Genomic DNA, 21,232 nt, shown 5'->3' with positions numbered 1-21,232 from the left:
ATGCTGCAGTCAGAATCCAGTGAGATGATGGAGATAAACTGTAAAGTGCCATCAGATGAGGAGTTGTGGCTGCTGTGACTAACACCATATGACTGCAAGTCTTCACCTTGCTCGGTGCCTCACCTTCCACAGGCCCTCAGGCTGGTGCTCATATATGCTGTGGGGCGGACAGAAGAACATACTCTCTCAGCCTGCAGGGAGCCCCCATCCTTAGGGGGAAACAAGACCTGGGTAAAACAGAGAGGATGATGGCACACTGGAGAGAACTTTTGGAGCAGGACTCAGTGACTTGATGTGTTACCCTGGGCCTCTCTCAGATGGGACATTTATTGGGTGACCTCTAAGGACCCTCCTAGCTCTGGCCACCCCAGAGTCTGGGAAACTGCGTGGGCACCACTTGGGAAACAGTGATCTCTGATCCAGCCAGTGGTCAGAGTGGGCCAAGGAGCAGGGCCGAAGCTCAGTCTGAAGGTGGCCAGCAGGGAAGAGCGTTGGGGTTCCAGAATTCTGAGGGTGGGAAGGGATTCCTGTTAGAATACATCACTTTGTCATCTCAAGCTGCCTGCCTGTCACGCCAGGCAGCTCTGAACTCCCGGGTGTGCCTTCTGCCTCTCGCTACTCAGAAGTCCTGTCTGTCATGGAGAGATTTTCCAGCAGGTCCTGGAAGCCTCAGATGACACATATGTGGCTGGATGGCCATGCAGATGCTGCTTCTTGTTTTCCAGCTTTTGTTCCCGGGTGCCTCTAGCCAGGACAGATCTGGGCAGCTCTGCACAACTGTCACTGGGACAGCCCTGCCCCACCTCCCTTCTCTCTAGATTACTGGGCTCAAGAGCCAAGCCTGGGCTCTGGATGCATCTCCTTGCTCCCCTAAAGGAAAGGTCCCGGGAGTCAGAGGCTCCCTAGGTTTCCCAGACACGTCTCAGCTCAGGGAAAAGAGATGCATTTTCTGACCATGGATGTCATCCTGGCAGACTGGACATGCAGTCCAGAGGCAGGCAGAAGTGGCATTTCTACAGGCAGATGCACCCCCTCCCAGGTCCCTCTTTCTTTATGGGGGATTCTGTAGGGTGGGCGGATCATGCCTGCTGTGGAGAAGCTGGAGAGGTGCACATGTGTGCTCTCACTGTCTGGCACGGAGGCAGGGGGACGATAAGTGAGGGGAATCAGCCCGGTCAGTGCAAAAGCCAAACCCACCCCCGGCTGGCTTTACAGATACATCTGCTGAGTGCCTACTGTGTACTCTGGCCCTGCCCAAGAGGAGCTCAGGATGGAGCATGTGGGGAACCAGCCCCACACGTGGTGTTGGTGTCATCACGCCTTTGTATTTGTATGAAGTATTTGCGGGTGCTGTGGAGATTAGAGGAGGATGTACCCAACTCAGCCTTGGGGTTAAGAAGTGTGATGGGAGATTCATACACTCTAACCAGGGGGACATCTGGGATGATCTCGTCCTAATTAAACCTGGTGGGGGATCAAAATCACTGGGGGAACTTGTTAAAGGTATAGATTCCTTAGTCCTTCCCACCCCACCCTGTGGTCATCCTAACTAGTATGGCCAGGTATTTTTGACAAGCACCCCTGGTGATATTAATCCTCGTACAGGTCTGTGAACCACAGCAGTATCGTTAACCATTAATTTAATAATAATAATTACAATAATAATAGTGAGAAGAAGACGAAGGAGAATGAGAAGAAAAGGAGGAGGAGGAGGAGGAGGAAGGGTAAACACCTGCACAGCACATACCCTCCTAAGTGCTTCACGTGTGTCAGTTTCTATATTCTCACAAAAACCCTGCAATACACGAACTATTAATATCCATATTTCACACAGGAAGAAACTGAGGCACAAAGAGATTAAGTAGCTTGCCCCAGGTTATAAATTAGTAATGGAATCCAGACCTAGCAGTCCATTTCCAAAGTCCATGACCTTGACCACTGCACTACATTGTGTCAGTAGTTGAAGAAGCCAAGACCCAGAAAGGGCAAGGGACTTGCCTAAGGTCACACAGGGCAAAACTGGCAGAGCCAAGACCAGACACAGATCTCCTGACTCCCACCCGGGCTGCCTCATGTCTCAGGGGCCAATCCCAGGGTGGTGGCCTACAAGTGACAGCCCACCCTGACCCTAACATCATCACGGTCTTCTCTTCCAGGTGGTATCAGTCTGACCTCTAAGGACCCCCGATGGGTGGGTGCCTGGTGGCTGGGCTTCCTTATCTCTGCTGGCGCGGTGGCTGTGGCTGCCACCCCCTACTTCTTCTTCCCCAGGGAGATGCCCAAGGAGAAGCATGAGCTCCACTTCCGGCGAAAGGTCTTGGCCGCTGCAGCCACACCTATCGTCGAGGTAAGCCCCTGCACGTGCTCTGCCCCAGTGCAGGCTCCAGCCCCCGCCTACTTGTCCCCCTTTGTGACATTAAAATTTCATTCCTCATGGGCACTACACTTTACAGTTCACCAGGCTCATCCCTGTCTGGGCCCCACTGCATCCTCCCGAGAGCCCTGCACAGTGAATATCACCTGCCCCTTCCACACTTGAGATCAAGGGCCAGAGGTGGATGGGACTTGCCCAAGATCACAGGGTCAGAAAGGGCAGTGCTGGGATGAGAACCCACGCCTGCCCGAGTCCTGCCCTTCACGGTGACCCCTACACTCCCACCTCTGTGCTTGTCACTTCAATTATAAATTCTGAATGTGCCACAGGAATATTAAGAACTGGGACAGTGCAAAGGGCGGGTGGGAGAGTCTGGGAAGACTTCCCCAAAGAGGAGGGATTTGAGCTGGACTTGGGAGGATGTGTGGAAGCACAAGGGAGAGGGATGGGCATTCTAGGCATGGGCAAATAGCCTGGGCAACGTGTTTGGCTGTAGAAATGATGCTGGCCCTTTAAGAGACAGTGAAGGGGACAACAGGCCCCAGACTGGACACTAGAGATCAGTACACGGTCTGACCCTAAAAGCAGGAACCGCCAACTGAGGACAAAGACTCATGGACAAGTAACAGCTGTTATGACGCTCAAGGGATGACTAGTGAATCCCTCTGATCTGCCCTCGGGTGGGTGTGCCTCCCCTCAGAAGAGGATACAAGGCCCAGTTGGCAGAGGGATCTGTCCAAGGTCACCACACTGGTAAGAGAGGGCAGGACCGTGTGAGCCACTGGGCAGGACAGATGATTCTGGGCCAGGGGCTTCCACGTTTTCCAGGGACCCACAAAAACACGAGGCCTGAAAACCAGTAAATTGGCTCCAAATTAAAAAGAAAATGACAAAATAGAACTTTTAAAGTTTAATCATATATCATGAATGTCGACTGCATTAATTTTTCTTTAACACTCATACATATTTCATTACATTCTGAAATCTCTGTGTTAGATTTCCTTTTTTCCCAAGTATGGGAGGTGCCTGTTGAGAAATCACAATGATGAATTAAGTTACTTGTTGCTAAATAATTCTAATTTCAAAGGGACAATTTATAAAAATCCTATCAAATGTTTTGCAGCAAAAATTCTATTTACTGTGGCAAGTTGGTGCATTCGAATTATTTGCTGTAATATGGGATAGTGCCTCCTTCTTAGAGCAAGAGATTCTGGGCCTAGGAGAAAGGACTGAAAATGTCCCTGCCTAGAAAAGCTGGGATTTGAGCCCAAGTCTGTCTGACTCACAGACCCGGCTGCCCTACCAAACCTCACCACCCCACTCCCACCCCAGCCCCTACCCCTGGCTGGAGCAGAGGGCATGTACATGTGGGGACCAAAGCAAAATGACTGTTGGAGCAGTCAAGACCAGTGGGTAGCCCTGCATGGAGGGTAAGCAGGGGGGTCCATGGCTCCATCACCAGGTGCTGGGCAGATCAAGGATTGTGAAGGACAAGGACAGTGTGCAGAGAGAGGCTGAGGGCTGAGAGAACAACAAGGCAGCTCTGGCAATGGTCCAGGCAGGAAGTAGTGCATTGACAGCAAGGGGATGGGGTGAAAGCAGGAGCTGCTCAGGAGGGGACTGCACAGACTTGGATACTGCTCTGCTACGGAACGTCCCAGAGACAGTGAAGGGTTGGGTGGATGCTGGGATTGGGTGCAGCTGGCTCAGAGGCAGGGGGAAGCAGGTGCTGGGGAGAAACCAGTTTCAGGGGAAGAAGACAGCTTGGAACCACAGATGGTCCTGCCCAGTTCTGCCTAACCCAGGCCAAAATTTGGATGAGGTGGAATTCCTGGAACTTGAGGAAGAGTTCTTGGAAATGGGGGTGATCATAGAGGAGGGAAAGAGCCTGCATTGCTGGCTACAAAAAAATCTCCGAGCGGGGTCCTAAATTTGAACAGAGAAGGCCGATTGGGCCATGGGGTGGAATTAGGTAGAAGCAGCAAGGGTTGGGGGTGGGGGACTGTCTGTGCTGTGCTCGCTCACATGTCAGCCGTGTGACCTTGAGCAGCAAGTCACTTCCCCATTCTGTGCTGCTGTGTAAGATGCTGAGGTTGGATTCCTGGAGTAATATTCTGTGCGCCTCAAATTCTGAGAATGCACGATCCCTTGAGTCGAAGCTGCTGTGATTCAGAGATTCAGATTTTAAGGGCTGTGTCTCTGTGATGCCTGGAAACCCTGGCTCCCCGGCTGTGAACCTGTCTGGCTGTCTGGATTCATTCTGTCAGCACATTAGGGATGGGAAATGGAAAGGGAAAGGGGAGAGAGGTTCTTAAAAAAGAACCGAAGACTGAGAACATGATGATCTTCTTCCAGCAGCTCTCAGGCAATAAATATTGATGCGGGAGGAGCTGCTCCTCTGCCTCCTGAGGCTGCCCTAGCTGGGTCTGCTTGCAGTAATGCGGGCTGTTCTGGCCCACTAGGGCCACTGATGGGTAGGTCGATGGACCGGGAGGAAAGTCCCAACTGGGCAGAATTGGCTGCCAGCGAGTCCAGGTCCCCAGACACAGGATGTGTATCTTCTACAGGGAGAGGAAATGGGCAAGGGGAAAGAGTGAAAGGAGAGCTATTTCTGAAACCCTGCCAAGCACTATGTCCCCAGGCTCAGGGCTCGGAGGTGCTCTAAATACCTTCCTCCCAGTAAATGCAGTTTTGAAAGGTAGCCGGGAGACAGTGGTCCATAATCTAAAGATTATGTGACCCAGAGAAGGTCTCCAGCCTCAATCTCCCTATCTGTATAATGGGCAACAGAGTGAACAAGTCTGCCAGCTCTGACAGGTCCAGTGCTGTCTCCTCTAAACGGCTACTGCCCCAAGGAGCTCTGGGGTAGTGAAGGAAGGCCAGGTGCACAGAGATAGGGGATGACAGGCCAAGTTTCTCCCCTGGCCATGACTATAGGGTTCTCTACCTGGGGGGTGGGGGTTTTCACAGTCCCCACAGAGAGGAGTATGAGATGGGGGTGGTGGAGGCCACTCAAAGAATGAGAGGATCGGGAGCCCTGCTTCCCTGCTTTGGGCTCTGTCTCTGTATCAGTGACCTCAGAGCTCAGATGGCCACCCAGATACCCACCTAGGAGTGATTCAGGACAAGCCTCACCTCTCCAGGCCTCTGTGTCCCCATCTACAATCAGCCAGTTCCTGAGGTCCTGTCAGGCCCTAGAACTGCTGGCAGATGGCTCTGCAGGGTCTCTGGAATAAAGATGGGGTCTTAGGGGTTCCCTGGAAGACTCTCTGTCCTCATCTGTCCCTGTGGTGGTGGTGTCCCCACTTGGCCAGCAACCCTCCTGTGCCCTCCATGCCCCCTGGTCCTCTGAGAACCTGCCGTTGGGGCTGAGTCAGGGGCTAAGAGGGGCCTGGCCAGCTGCTTCCTGGCAGACAGGCCCTTCCATCAAAGGCCCCTGACCCTGCCCAGCCTCTAAGCACCACTGGGCTCTGTGACCTTCCATTGGTTCATATTTACCAGGTATCTACGTGTTTGTTATTTCTGGGATATCTCTGAGAGTCTGGGATTCTAAAATTATATGGTTTTAAAGTTCTGTGTTTCTAATAGTCAAAGATTCTCAGGTTCTGTGTTCTATTATTCTAAGATTCTATTCCTCAAATGGTCTGTGACTCCCAAAATCCACATTTTTAAATGGCTTTAAGTCTATGAAATCCGCTGTCTCCCAGTCATTAACTTCATTGAATTTCTTTGGAAGAATGGTCAGGGAACAGGGGACAGGAGTGGGAGGTGGCAGTGGTCCATAAAAGTTAGGACTTAGGGCGATTGGGATCTGCCCAGCCAAGAGGCCCCTGCTCCCCAGGAACTTTGTGTTCCCATGGCAGCCTCTGCAAGTTCTGGGGTGGCGCAGGTCTTTCTTGTCCCCAGTGCCTCTCCTTTGAAGGCATTGCCTCTAGACCCCTCCCAGCTAACTTGGGAGCCCTCTTGTGTCCTTCCCCACTCTGGCAGTCCAGGGCTTGTGACTCTGCCCTCACCCCAACTTAACTTCCTAAGGTCAAAGGTCTGGAGTGATCATCCAGGCCAACCCCTATTCCACCTCACAGATGGAGGGACTGAGGCCCACAGAGGGTCAAGGACAGGCCCAGAACTTGGCCAACACCACCGGCCCCTGCACCTGCTGTACAAGGCCAGGTCTGGTCCCAAACGATGGAGGAGAGGGTCCCTCAGCTTGGTGCACATGCAGCTTCCTCAGTCATCAGAGCCGGAGATCCCCGCGGGGTGATCTGCTTGAATCGTTTTCAAACTGCACCCCACAGAACCCCAAGGGTACAACCATAAGGAGAATGAAAAGGAGTGTCCCCAAGCAGGGCTAAGGGTCTTTCACCCCTCTACACATGCACACACACTTCAATCAGAGCAGTTCTACTTTTACGTGTTTTTATACCAGTCTTTAGAATGGGATTTCAATTGGGAAAAGGATTCTGCCGCTAAAAAACCCCAGCTGATCTAGTCGATACCCCCAGTTGACAGAGGAGGAGACTGAGGCAAAAGAAGAGAGATGAGAGGTAGCTGCTCTGGCCCAAGAGGCATCCCGGAGTGGCAAGGGGGTGGGGAGCAGCCCTGGCAGGGGTTGGACGCTTGCTGTCTGTACCATACTGGCTCTGTACTTACTCATTCTGAAATCTGTAAAATGGGTATAAACATAACATCTGCGTCTTGGGAGTTTTGTAAGAATGAAATGAGGCAAAGCAGTGAGGTGACTGGTTCAATGATCGACATGCGGTCTCAGTAAACAGGAGAGGTTGTCCTCTGAGCATCTTTCTCTGATCACGCCAGCTCTTAAGGGGAAAAAATAATAAGCTGCCCTTTTTTCTAATATTCTTCTTATATGATTTTCTTTCTTTTAAAGATGTTTGACATTTTTAAATTTTTTCAATTTTTTTTTCTTTCAATTTTTTTTTTTTTTTTTTTCGCGGCTGGCCAGTATAGGGATCCAAACCCATGTCCTTGGTGCTATAAGGCTGTGTGCTCTAACCAACTCAAATTTATTTTTTTAAGTGACAAGTAAAAATTGTATATACTTACAGTGTGCAATATGATCTTTTGACATATGTAAACACTAGAGCTAAATCAAGCTATTTAACATACACATTACCTCACATCTAATCATTTTTGTGTGCCTGTGTGGCGAGAACATTTAAAATCTACTTTTAGAAATTTTCAAGAATACAATGTGTTGTTAGTAACTGTAGTCACCATGTTGTAAATAGATCTCTTGAATTTACTCCTCCTGCCTGAATGAAATTTTGTGTCCTTTAGCAACATCACCCCAGTCCTCTTCCCACTCAACCTCTGGTAACCAGAGCTACTGGTAACCACTCCAGTCTCTGCTTCTGAGTTTGCCTCTTAGATTCCAGGTGTGAGTGGGATCATGCAGTATTTGTCTTTCTGTGCCTGGCTTATTTCACTTATAATGTCCTCCAGGCACATCCATGTTTTTGTAAATGACAGGATTTCCTTCTTATTTAAGGCTGACTAGTATTCCATTACATATTACACCACATTTTCTTTATCCAGTCACCCAATGATGGACACTTACGTAGATTCCATGTCTTGGCTATTGTGAATAGAGTTGCAATGAACAAGGGAGTGCAGATGTCCCTTCAACATACTGATTTCATATCCTTTAGATATAAACCCAGTAGTGGGATTGCTGGATCATATGGTAGTCCTATTTTTACATTTTTGAGGAAACCGCATACTGTTTTACATAATGGCTGTAACAGGATGCCAGGGTTCCCTTTTCTCCATATCCTCACCAGCACTGATCTTTCATCTTTTTGATAATAGCCATTCTAACAGATGTGAGGTGATATGTGATTGTGGTTCTTATATGTTTTTCTATGTCCTACTTCTACTACATTCCATAAAAGGCTTAAGGCAGCTCGCACCAAACACAGGTACAGTACTAGTAAAATAGCAGGAATTAGGATAACATTTATTACTTACTCTGTATCATGCACTGTTCTAAGAACTTTGTGTGGATTATCTCATTTCATCCTCATTACCCATCTATGAAGTAGGCATAGTTATCACCCCCGTCTTACACCTAATGGACTTGAGTTACAAAGCGATTAAATAACTTGGTCACATGGCTAGTAAATGGTGGAGCTGGGATTCAAACCCAGGAAAACCCATTCCAGGTCCTGTGCTAAATCAATCAATCCATAAAGACTAAGAAGCAGGAAAAACATAAGAGCAAAAGGTTAACAGAATGAGAGGAAAACATAGACACATGGATTATAAAGATTAATTCAGTTCATGAAGTTGAGCCACTTATTGGTTCTCAGCTTTCTGGAAGCCAGAGGGAAAAGAGGCATGGCCACTTGCATGAATCTCATTACAAAAAAGCCAGAAGTGTGTTTTGCTCCCACAGAAGCTCAGATCTCCAGGCACTCAGCAAAAACGCTATCTCCCACAAGGGAATAGGAAGCTTAGCAGATAACCCCGTCCCTGAGGCTGCTTCCCGTGGCAATGCGTGATGAAGCTGAGGCCTGGCAGACAGTTCCATATCACCTGCCACACCAGTACCGGCTCCATGGGACTGGGGACCCTGCCCCAGGACAGAGCCTTCTAAGAACTCAGTTCCCTCCAAGGACAGCCCCTGGATCCCTGGAGGTGCAGCAGACAGGAGGGCCTTCTGGGGCTGAACTATACACAGCGTGTCCTGCAGGCTTGCAGCAGTCAGCACAGCACTTTCCCAAGAGGGGAAGTCCTAACAGCTCCCTCAACCCAAGGCTGCTGACCTGGGCAAACCATAGCCCACATGGGTCAAACTCCAAGCCTTGCTGTGAGCACAGGCACAGTGTTTCCTATTTCTGGAGACTGCTATTAGTCAGCAGTCCTCAACACAGAATAGGGGCGAGAGGTGGAAACCTGTGGAGGACACAGGAGACAGGAGCTAGGGACAGTTAGGGCTCCCAATACCCACAGAATACAGCCCAAATCCCTTAGCCTGGCCCTCAAAACCACCCAGTCCTGATGCCAGCCCATCTCTGGTCCCTAGCTCCTGCCCCGGCGAGGCACTTGCCATAGTCAGGTTGGTGTCACCACTGCATCTGCACACGATGGGCTCCTTCCCACCACCATGCTTCTGCTCGTGCTGTGCCCCTGCTTCAAATCGCACCTCCCTTTCTGTCTATCCATACCCCAAGCCTCACTTTCTCTGGATGCCTTCCTAACCCCCAGCCCTTGAAGGTCTGTCCCTCCTCTCCTGTCTCCAAACCCCGTCCTCTTTTTCACAGCATGAGACAGGGTGAGCCAGGGATACGAGAGGACCTGGTTTGAGAGCCTGCTCTGCCACGAACTCCCTGGGTTCCAATTCCCCTTTGGGGGCCTCAGTTTTTCCTTCTGTAAAATAGGAGCAGTAATAATCCTTGCACCAGACAGACTGTTGTGGGAATTCAATGACAAGGTGGATGAAGGTGCAATGTAGACCATAGGGTATGTACATATGGGAACAGATGATGTTGTGGTTGTACTCACTGTTTACCTATGGACGAGGAACCCTGGACAAGCAACTCACAAGATTCTGCTTGTCTCTGAAGGGTGAGCCTGCCCCTCCCTGATAAGAAACAATGGGATGTTATCAGTCTATCCTCAGCCCTCCTACTTCCTTCCTGGGGCAGCACCCCACTCCCAGCACCCTCTCCCTCAGCTATCCAGGACCCTGCCCCCACTGTGCCGTTCCTTCCAAACCACTCTCCCATAGCCTGGCTGGACCGAGAAAGGAGCAAGGAGAAATCACTAATACTCTTTAAGGCAGCATGTCCAAAGGAAATACTGTGTGAGCCACATATAGTATGTAATTCTAAATGCTCTACAGCCACATTCAAAAGAAAAGTAAATTAATTTGAATAATATATTTTATTTAACCCACTATATCTAAAACACTCATTTTAGCATATAATAAATATTTTAAAAAATGAAATATTTTTTCCATTCTTTTATTTTCACACTAAATCTTCAAAATGCAGTGAGTATTTTACACTTACAGCATATCTCAATTTGGACTAGCCATATTTCAACTGCTCAGGAGCCACATATGGCTGGTGGCTGCTGCCTTAGTGTGGCTTTAAGGTGTAAATGAGGCTCTACGGTATCAATGAATAGTAGACCCAGGGAGTGCCACCCAAAGAAATGACTTAAATGGTGAGATTTCAGGTACCCTCAAATCACATCACAAAGATGCCTCCTAATTCTGTCAATCCTGCACCAGGGCTGCTGGCGAACAGGGCTTAGTGGGTAAAGCATGAATTTTCTACTCTGGCAAGCTGGAGCTCAGATCTTAGTTCTGCCACTTTCCCGCGTGATATCTGAATGAGTTGCCTAATCTCAGAGCTTGTTTGCTCATGTGTGAAAGAGCCTACGACTCCTTCCTATGCAGATGGAGCAGACTCATGCATATGTAGCCACCAACCCATATACTAGCAGATCCTGGAGTCTCAGTTCTGCTAGCCCCTGGGGAGCTCTGTATGGGTCCTTTGCCTGTCTTAGAACCATGAGCAGTCCAAGAGCTCCCTCACAGCATGAGCACACTTCCTGATATTCTCATTTTTCCTGCAAGAGCCTGTCATTAGCTGCACCCACCACCAATTACAGCCATCTCTTTCTCTCCTTTTAATAGAGAATTTATCAGATACCTACTATTTTGCTCCAGGCCCTGTGTTAGGCACCAGGGTTTCAACAGAGAACAAGATAAACATGATTCCTGCTCTTGCAGAGCTCAGAGTTCAACAGATGAGATAAACACTGAACGAGGTTGGACTCAGACCTAGGTGTGTATAAAATAGATATTTCTTTATTTTCTCTAAAAAATCATCTTAATTTCTACTCTGAGTTCCCATCCTGCCAGATCATTAAGAAATGCAACCTCAGCCTTTCCCAGGGATCTCCCACCAAGGTGCAGTAAAGGACCTGAGGTCTTGCACTGTGCCCAGACACCAGGGAGGCCCCATCCCCACCCAGGAGGCACCAGCAACAGCCCATTCTGGACACTACGGCGATGCTCTCCCACCATCCTGGCCTATGTGGTTTCCCTTAGTGTGGTTGGAGCAGAGGAGTCTTGGTGGCCAGGAACATGGGAGCCCTGCATCCCTAGGTCAGCCTGTAGTGTGCCCCTCAGAGGTGAACTACTTCCTGGAGCTCTATCTCAGAGGGTACGTGACTCCCCACTGCTTGTAGAACCCACAGACTGCTCAGTCCGAGCCCCCTTAGTTTGTAGGGAGGATGGCATTCTCATCCCCTCATCCTCAGAGGCCTCCCTCTTTCCTCACACCCCCCACAACACCAGCAAAATCCTCTCAATGGACTCAAGCTTTGGAAACAGAAGCCAGGAAGGAAAATCTTGCAAGCAATTACTGCTTTCTGCCCTGCCATGAACCTCCCAAGGCCAGGAAACCCACAGCCTGCTCCCTGCTGGAATGAAAGAAGAGAGAAGAAAGGGGAGAGCCCGAAGGGGACAAACACACATGAATTAATATTTTAATGAATTGTCCTGCTGGGAGAGGCCAGCCTTGAGCCAGCCAGCACCAGGGAGCCAAGTGGAAGAAGCTTGGAACAGGGCACCCCTGGGGTGGAGGCATGGAGTTTCTGAAATGTGGGAAAATCCAGTATTTGCCTCCTAAGTCTCCCTAAAAAAAAGAGATGATAGAAGAAAGGGAAGGTATCAGACTCCAACCAGAGGACAAGGCCTGTAGGGACCTCACAGAGGCAACACGGGGAGAGAGATGCAGAACCAGAGATGCCCAGGTGAGCTCTCCAGCCCAATCCACCCTCCCCCATGGCATGTGGCATCCTGGTCCAGGGGAAGCCAGCCACTCCTGGTTATAGGGAACTCACTTCTCTCAGGGCGGCCTCTTCCAAATAACTCTTTACACTGGGCTTGACTCTTCTTCCATGGAATTTGTTGCTTCTAATTTTTTTTTTTTTTTCAGCTGGCCAGTAAGGGGGTCCAAACCTTTGATTTTGGTGTTATCACCACCACACTCTAACGAAGAGTTAACCAGCCAGCCTTGTTGCTTCTAATTCTGACCTCAGGCTGCATAGAAAAGTGTAGTTAAATCAGATCCTAGTTGTCACTTATACTGAAATGGTGCTGTGCCAGTAGCAACTTCTCCAAGACTTAGTTTCCTCATCTAAAAATGTGTACAATAATGGTACCCACTGTGCAGTGTTCTTGTATTAGAGGAATGCCGTATCATGGGATCCCCAAATCTGAGAGGGCACTCACGTAGTGTTTGCCTATTCCAAAGAGCTCACCCAGGCCAATAGGTAGAGATATTGGTTTATTAGACTCATGAGAGGTGCTCACAGCGGCCGGTCAGCTGGAAATCTGAGCAGCCACAAGGTACATACAACAGTTATGTAGTGAAGAGATCAAAGTAGAGGTGGTAGAGGTGTAAAGCATTTGCATGCTTAGAGTAGACCCTCACCCAGCTCACATAACTCGGAGCAGGGAAGATCCGGCTGAGTAGATAAGTTAATCCACTGCTTTCCTGGTTCCAGAGCACTTTCTCACCTTACACCAGAGTAGTTTCACACCAGTGTGCTAACTTACTTAGGGTCCCTGCTTCCTCCAGTCTCCTGTTTGCCTTTCCTTGGGTAATTGCCTTGGCCAGGGGTCGTTTCCCAGGGGAGAGGAGGAACTCTGGTATGCTCAGGGAAGGAGAATAGGTCCATGTCCAGCACTTACCCTACAGATGCAAATAGAATACACTGGGCACTTGGTGGCCTGAGTTGCCTCCTTCCCATAGGGTGTACCAGCTAAATGTTCAGGCTCTGGAGTCAAGCTGTCTGGGTTCAAATCCTAGATGGACCACTTACTAGTTGTGTGACTTGAGGCAAGTATTGGGGCCCAGAAAACAATACCCCAAAGTGAAAGCCTCAGAAGCAGGCTCAAAAACATTTTCCTCTGAACTTCTCCTGCTCTCCTGTTTCTCAGCCTTATTCTCCTCTGAGACAAGTCATAGAAACTACAATCCCTCTTCCTCAAGGTGGATCAAAGATATACTCTAATCTTCCCCTCCTACCTTTCTGTCTTGGAGCTGGCTATAAAGAAATTCTCTGACCTACGTTGTCTGATTGTAGGTCTTAACACAACCATTTCAGAATGGGTCCTGCCCCATACCCTGGAGGGATTAATGATACACGGACAGGCCTTGCTGGGTTTCCCCACTCAGTCTGTTAGCATTAGGCCATACTTTTCTAGGGCTTACTGGTTTGTTCAGTTGGCTAGAGTGCAGTCTTATAACACCAAGGTCAAGGGTTTGGATTTCTGGCCAGCCACCAAAAAAACAAAACGAAACACAAAATCACACTGTTCTTGTCCAATCACATTTCTGCATAGCTGTGCCTGTTTCATAGAACCTAAGCATAAGTATGGACAATTTCCCCTATGTCTTTGGGTCTTCATTCTGAAGGCTCTGGTGTCATGTAAAACTATGACGTAATAAAATTATTTATGCCTTTTCTTCATATTAATCTGTGTTTTTCTCAGGTGATTTTTCAGAGACTTTTCAGAGGGTTTAAGGGGATGTCTTCCCTTGGCCTCTGTACAAGTTACTTCATCTCTCTGTGTCTCAGTTTTACCACCTGAAATAGGGATTATAATGGTACCTACTTCAGAAGGCTGTTGTGAGGTTTCCGTGGGGTATGTATTAGTCATTAGAACAGTGTCTGGCATGTAGTAAGTGCTGAGTAGGCATTAACCATTATTTATCACTATTTCCTTCTTTCTGACAATCAACAGATGGGGATTACATCCACCCTCACCCCCACGCCAAGTCTTCTCTCCCCCAGGATAAAAGACCTCTCCTTCAAGAGGTGCACATAGGCCATCCTCACCCAGCTGGAAGGACACACTCAAGGGTGTCCGTGGGTGTCCTCACAGTGAGGGCTCAGAGCTGAGTACATCCTCTGGGTGTGGCCTGACTCATCCAAGAGGAGGAGGGGGTGTTGTCTCTTGCCATCCCCCCCCACCCCAGTTCCCTTCCTGTCCCAGCAGACAGTATAGAACAGAATGGGCCTGGAGGCCAAAACCACCCCAACCTTTTGGTAGGCACAGCTCACTGGAGGCTCCTGCTCCCTGTGGCTCTCCAGGTGATGACAGTCATGAGGACATGATAACTGAGTAGAGAGGAGTGGTAGTCACTGTGTTGGTGATGTTGATGCTAGGTGGTGATGGAAACAGTTGAGAGTGGTAAAGATGTTAATGATGGTGACAATGACACTGATGATGATGGTGGTGATGGGATAGGTGACATTGACAGTAACAGTGACATTGATAATGATGTGGATAATGGAGATATTATTGGTGACAGCAGTGGTAAAGGTGATGGTGGTGGTGGAGATGAGGTTGGTGACACTAATAATAGTGAAGACAGTGGTAGAGACGATGATGTTAGCAGCCGCGATAATCATATTGATGATTCAGATAATCATGATGTCGGTGGTGATTCTGAAGGTTCAGGTGACAATGATATGATAATGATTGTGCTGGTGGTAGTGACCATGACAGACAGAGACAGTGATAATGATCATCATATCAACATCATGAATAAGCTGGTCATTTATTCATGATAATATTGGTGATGTGAATGGGGGTGATATTTAAGGTGACAGGAAAAATAATGACGATGGTGGTTACAGGGGTAATTTTCATGGTAATGTTGGTGATTATTATGATGTTGATAATAATGATGACAACTGGCCATGTGGAAGCTGGTGGGATGATGGCAAAGTTTAACCACAGGAATTTGATTCATTCTTTCAAAACCACTTGTGAGTACCTGTAGGGCCAAGAACAAATGGAACACCGTTGGCCCCCTTGCTGCTGCTGTGGTGACAGAGCTCCCCGCTCCACTCCCAGAGCTCCCTTCCCCAACCCCCAGATGTCTGTGAGCATTATCTCTGGCACCCAGCTGACTGCCTTTGGTTGTGTGTCTCCCCAGGGTGAGGACTCCCCCTCTGAGCAGAGCCCTGGAGACTCCCCAAACAAGCAGGATGGCCTAGCCCAGATTGAACCAGACCTGACAGTGATCCAGTTCATCAAAGGTAAGTGAGCTCAACCCGGTTGGGGGAGTGGGGCCAAAGGGGCCCTTGAGGCTGTACAGGATCCAGCCCCTTTCTGCCTGTTTTGATTCATCTTCTACCCCTACCAGCCCCTCGTGAGCACCACACACTCCTCTCTGCCAGGAGCGTCCTTTTTATTGCTGTCCCTCAAAATCTTCTCTGCCCCTCTAGGTCAAGTGCAAGAGCCACTCCTTCATCCTGGCTCTCCCAGCTGGCAAGGCTGCTTCCCTCCCTCCTCAGGCTCTCAGAACCCTCAGGGCCTCTATATCAGCTCAGATCTGTGCCCTGTACTTGTCCAGCCCTTCCCCCAAGTGGTGAACTCCTGAAGGTCAAGGCCTGTACTGGCTCATCCCTGACTCTTCTTCTCCAACCTGCCACTGAGCCTATAAAGAGGAGGTCCTAAGTAAATATTTGTTAAATTCTAAGGCTGTGATAGGAGTGGAGGGAGCTCTGGGCTAAAATCCAGAGGCCTTAGCTTTTGTCCTGGGTTCTTTCTCCTCTCTGTGCCCCCGTTTCCCCATCTGTACAGTGAGGGGTACACTCAATGATCTAAGGTCCATGCAGCTCTGATCCTGAGACTGTGAACTCAATAGATCTGTAACCAGGGTCCATATTGTGACCAAGTCATGCTTTCTAAAGATTCCAATCCCCTAAACATTGACTGAGTGCATGCTGTGTTCCAAGCCCCTGCAGAGCACTGGATGGCAAGTCAAAGACCTAACCATAACACTGACCAGTGTACAATCTTAACTAAGTTACTTTCCTTCTCCAACCTGAGTTTCCTCGTCTGAAAGATTGGATCAATAATCCTTGCTCTGCCTTTCTCAAGCACTATTATGAGAATCAAATGGAATGATTAATGAAAATCCTCTGTACATGATTAATCAAACAGTATTACGTAAAGTATAATCATTTCAATTATTACTCTTCCCCTATTGTTATTTATTTGTTTGTTTGTTTGTTTGTTTGATGGCTGGCCGGTATGGGGATCTGAACCCATGATCCCCTACTTTTATTCTTCCGATCATGTGCTATGGTAGGAAATCGAGCTGCCTGTGGTTTATGAGGGTGATATGCACAGGGGTTGTTTAATCCCTCACCGAGGACTTTTGCAACTGAAAGGAGTTAGGCTCAATTCTTGGGAAGTGCTTCCTAAGACTTGATGTTGGGATTCCAATAATCTATCCCCTGGTCCTCCAGCATTTCCAGGGAAAGGGAGGGCCTGGATTCCCTAACCTTGGGTCACCCCCAGCTGCTAGAAGGCCCCAGCACACTATACCATGGAAGAGCTTATTAATCACTGCTTTGGCTCCCGCCCAGAGAGAAGCTGGGGCCAGTTACTGAAACTGGATCCTAGATCAAGTGTTCTAGGCTAGATTGTTTCTGGTGGCTTCAGCTTCTACATGAGTCTGAAGGAGACTGAGGCAGGGCTGGCCATAAGCTCTGCGGCCAGCTAACCAACCTGGCTTCTGGGCTTTTGCTAAGCTCCACAGGGGCTGGTCTGACTCTAGGGCCTGGCCTGACTCTAGGGCCTGGCCTTGACCACCTGGACCGTGAGGGAAGCATAGAGAGGAGGAACCATGGTTTTTCCATTGGAGAAGCCCTGACCTCTTGGGAGAAGATAGTCCCTGAGTTAGGGAAAGCTTAGATGGGGTAGACATAGTCCCTGAGTTGGGGGAGGCTCCTGTCTAATGGTGGATATACAATCTCTCTGATGGAGGGTATATATCCCTAAACGGAGGGACAGCTTGCCTTGTCTGATGAAAGAGACCTGACCTCTAGGCTGGAGAGAGCCCCTGTCTGAGGGAACATAGTTCCTGAACTGGAGGAGGTTCCTGTCTAGTGGAGGAGACACTATCCTTCAGTTAAGGGAGACCCCTGACTAATGAGAGGAATCATAGTCTCTAAACTGAGGGAGGACCTATCTGTCCTATTTGAGGAAGGATACCTGGCGTCTGTGCCAGGTGAGTCCCCTGGCTGTTGGGGAAGACATGGTCGCTGAGGTGAGGGAGGTCCTGGCTTGTCTGATGGGGGAGACGTTGTGCTGAGCTAATGGAAGCCTGGTCTAACAGGGAAGATCCACCTCTAAGACGGAGATAGGCCCTGGAATTTCCCTTCAGGCAGCCTATTTAACTGAAAGGTGTAGCCCCTGCCCTTCAGGAATTTTCCACGTGTTCTGAACACAGGCTGTGGATGCTGAGGAGAGGTGAAGGATGGGCACAAAGTACACTGCAGTGATCTGTGCAGGAGAAAGGGACAGAAGCAATGATCAGGACGGGGCCCTCTGGAGTCAGGCAGCCTGAGAGCACAGGGATGGGGGAGGTGGGAGACAGAAGGCGGAATGGCTCTTGTACCAGGAGTCAGGAGACCCTGCACAACTCCTGGCTTCTCTGGATGAACTTGGGAGAGTCTCTGCCCCTCTCTGGGTCTCACCATGTGGTGAGAGCACTTGTACAACTTGGGCTGATTAAAATTGCATAGCTCATAGAGAGCGTCAGATGCCCTGGCCAGTGCAGATCATGGAGGGAGGGAGGCTGGAGCAGCTCTCTAGGGTGAGGGCTAGTGACACACCTCCCCACTCCAAATGCTGGCTGAATGCACTGTATGTGTGGCAAGGGACTAGGAACAGGAAGCAGGCCTGGGACATGAAGGATGGGGAATTCCACAGCCCCAGCCCCCGCCCACCCCTCCTGAACTGTTTGTCTTTATTTTTCGGCTCCCAAGAAAACAGGTCCTGGCCCAGGCCAGGGGGCTAGGGAACCAGCTGGCTTGGCCATGCTCTGAGGACAGACAGAAATCTCCTATGACAGAGTCCCTGGTCCTGCTCCTGCAGGAACAGAAGGTACCCCCCTCCCCAGTTGGCCCAGAGGGCTCCCATGCCGTCTCTCCTGCCAGCCCTGCCTGGCAAGTGGGTTGCTCCTCTTCCTAGAAAAGCCTTTCCTCCTCCCCCAACACCTTATATCTCACTTCAGTCTTGCCTGCTTCAGGCAAAAGCACACCTCTCCATCGTTTGCTATCAGTGGAGACAGTGTTGCACATGTCAGAATGGAAAGTGCTCTTGGACATCACCTGGGCTTCCCCCACCAATGAGGGTACTGAAGCCCAGAGGCAAAGGGACTTACCAATCCTCCTGTACCCTTTAATTTAGTAGATTTGCAATGAGGGCAACCTGTGGATGAGGCATCATTGTAGGAGCTAGCAGGAGATTGGGGAGGTCATCAGTGCCAGCACAGTCACTTCTTTATTTATTTATTTTTTTATTTGACCAATACAGTTTATTTATTTTTATTTATTTTTTTTTTAACTTTTATTTTGTCTATATACATTGTGGTTCATTATTGTTGCCCCTTACCAAAACACCTCCCTCCTCCCTCTCCTCCCTCCCCCCCAACAATGTCCTTTCTGTTTGCTTGTCGTATCAACTTTAAGTAATTGTGGTTGTTATATCTTCTCCCCCCTCCCCGGTTTTTTTTTTTTGTGTGTGTGCGTGTGTGTGAATTTATATATTAATTTTTAGCTCCCACCAATAAGTGAGAACATCTGGTATTTCTCTTTCTGTGCCTGACTTGTTTCACTTAATATAATTCTCTCAAGGTCCATCCATGTTGTTGCAAATGGCAGTATTTCATTCGTTTTTATAGCTGAGTAGTATTCCATTGTGTAGATGTACCACATTTTCCGTATCCACTCATCTGATGATGGGCATTTGGGCTGGTTCCAACTCTTGGCTATTGTAAAGAGTGCTGCGATGAACATTGGAGAACAGGTATACCTTCGACTTGATGATTTCCATTCCTCTGGGTATATTCCCAGCAGTGGGAGAGCTGGGTCATATGGTAGATCTATCTGCAATTGTTTGAGGAACCTCCATACCATTTTTCATAGAGGCTGCACCATTTTGCAGTCCCACCAACAATGTATGAGAGTTCCTTTTTCTCCGCAACCTCGCCGGCATTTATCATTCAGAGTCTTTTGGATTTTAGCCATCCTAACTGGGGTGAGATGGTATCTCAGTGTGGTTTTGATTTGCATTTCCCGGATGCTGAGTGATGTTGAGCATTTTTTCATATGTCTGTTGGCCATTTGGATATCTTCCTTAGAGAAATGCCTACTTAGCTCTTTTGCCCATTTTTTAATTGGGTTGCTTGTTTATTTCTTGTAAAGTTGTTCCTTATATATTCTGGATATTAATCCTTTGTCAGATGTATATTTTGGAAATATTTTCTCCCACTCTGCTGGTTCTCTTTTAACTCTGTTAATTGTTTCTTTTGCTGTGCAGAAGCTTTTTAGTTTGATATAATCCCATTTGTTTATTTTTCCTTTGGTTGCCCGTGCTTTTGGGGTCGTATTCATGAAGTCTGTGTCCAGTCCTATTTCCTGAAGTGTTTCTCCTATGTTTGCTTTAAGAAGTTTTATTGTTTCAGGGTGTATATTTAAATCCTTAATCCATTTTGAGTTGATTGTAGTATACAGTGAGAGGTATGGATCTAGTTTCATTCTCCTGCATATGGATATCCAGTTATCCCAGCACCATTTGCTGAAGAGGCAGTCCCTTCCCCAGTGAATAGGCTTCCTGCCTTTGTCAAAGATCAGATGGCAGTAAGTGTGTGGGTTGATTTCTGGATTCTCTATTCTATTCCATTGGTCAGTGTGTCTGTTTTTATGCCAGTACCATACTGTTTTGGTTATTATAGCTTTGTAGTATAGCTTAAAGTCAGGTAGTGTTATGCCTCCAGCTTTATTTATTTTGCTCAGCATTGCTTTGGCTACACGTGGTCTTTTGTTATTTCATATAAATGTCTGGATAGTTCTTTCCATTTCTGAGAAAAATGTCTTTGGAATTTTGATGGGGATTGCATTGAATTTGTAGATCACTTTGGGTAGTATGGACATTTTCACTATGTTGATTCTTCCAATCCAAGAGCATGGGATATCTTTCCATCTTCTTGTATCCTCTCTAATTTCTCTCAGCAGTGGTTTGTAGTTCTCATTATAGAGATTTTTGACATCCTTGGTTAACTCAATTCCTAAGTATTTTACTTTTTTGGTGGCTATTGTAAATGGGCAGGCTTTCTTGATTTCTCGTTCTGCATGTTCACTATTGGAGAAAAGAAATGCTACTGATTTTTGTGTGTTGATTTTGTATCCTGCTACTGTGCTGAAATCATTTATCAATTCCAAGAGTTTTTTTGTAGAGGTTTTAGGCTGTTCAATATATAGGATCATGTCATCTGCAAACAGGGACAGTTTGACTTCATCTTTTCCAATCTGGATGCCCTTTATTTCCTTCTCTTCTCTGATTGCTCTGGCTAGTACTTCCAACACTATGTTGAATAGGAGTGGTGAGAGTGGGCATCCTTTTCTAGTTCCTGTTCTTAAAGGAAAAGCTTTCAGCTTTTCCCCATTCAGGATGATATTGGCAGTGGGTTTGTCATATATGGCTTTGATTATGTTGAGATACTTTCCCTCTATACCTAACTTATAGAGGGTCTTTGTCATGAATGAGTGCTGAACTTTATCAAATGCTTTTTCAGCATCTATAGAGATGATCATATGGTCCTTGTGTTTGAGTTTATTAATATGGTGTATCACATTTATTGATTTGTGTATGTTGAACCAACCTTGCATCCCTGGGATGAATCCCACTTGATCATGGCGAATAATTTTACGTATGTGTTGCTGTATTCTGTTTGCTAGTATTTTAGTGAGGATTTTTGCATCTATATTCATCAAGGATATCGGCCTGTA

The 21,232-nt window shown here is 48.0% G+C and overlaps 1 protein-coding gene across 1 annotated transcript in view; it reads left to right on the top strand.

Annotated features, from left to right (window-relative positions):
• Positions 1 to 21,232, top strand: part of SLCO2B1 (solute carrier organic anion transporter family member 2B1) — a 53,704-nt gene that overhangs the window by 19,405 nt on the left and 13,067 nt on the right. The window contains exons 7-8 of the mRNA XM_063095324.1: positions 2,157 to 2,347; positions 15,364 to 15,466. Coding sequence (XP_062951394.1) covers positions 2,157 to 2,347; positions 15,364 to 15,466 — 294 coding nt within the window. The remainder of the gene's footprint in view (positions 1 to 2,156; positions 2,348 to 15,363; positions 15,467 to 21,232) is intronic.

This window comes from Cynocephalus volans, chromosome 4 (assembly GCF_027409185.1).
Source record: "Cynocephalus volans isolate mCynVol1 chromosome 4, mCynVol1.pri, whole genome shotgun sequence".
Classification (NCBI taxonomy): domain Eukaryota; kingdom Metazoa; phylum Chordata; class Mammalia; order Dermoptera; family Cynocephalidae; genus Cynocephalus; species Cynocephalus volans.
The sequence above is the reverse complement of the archived record's forward strand: the minus strand, read 5'-3'. Positions and strand labels throughout refer to the sequence as shown.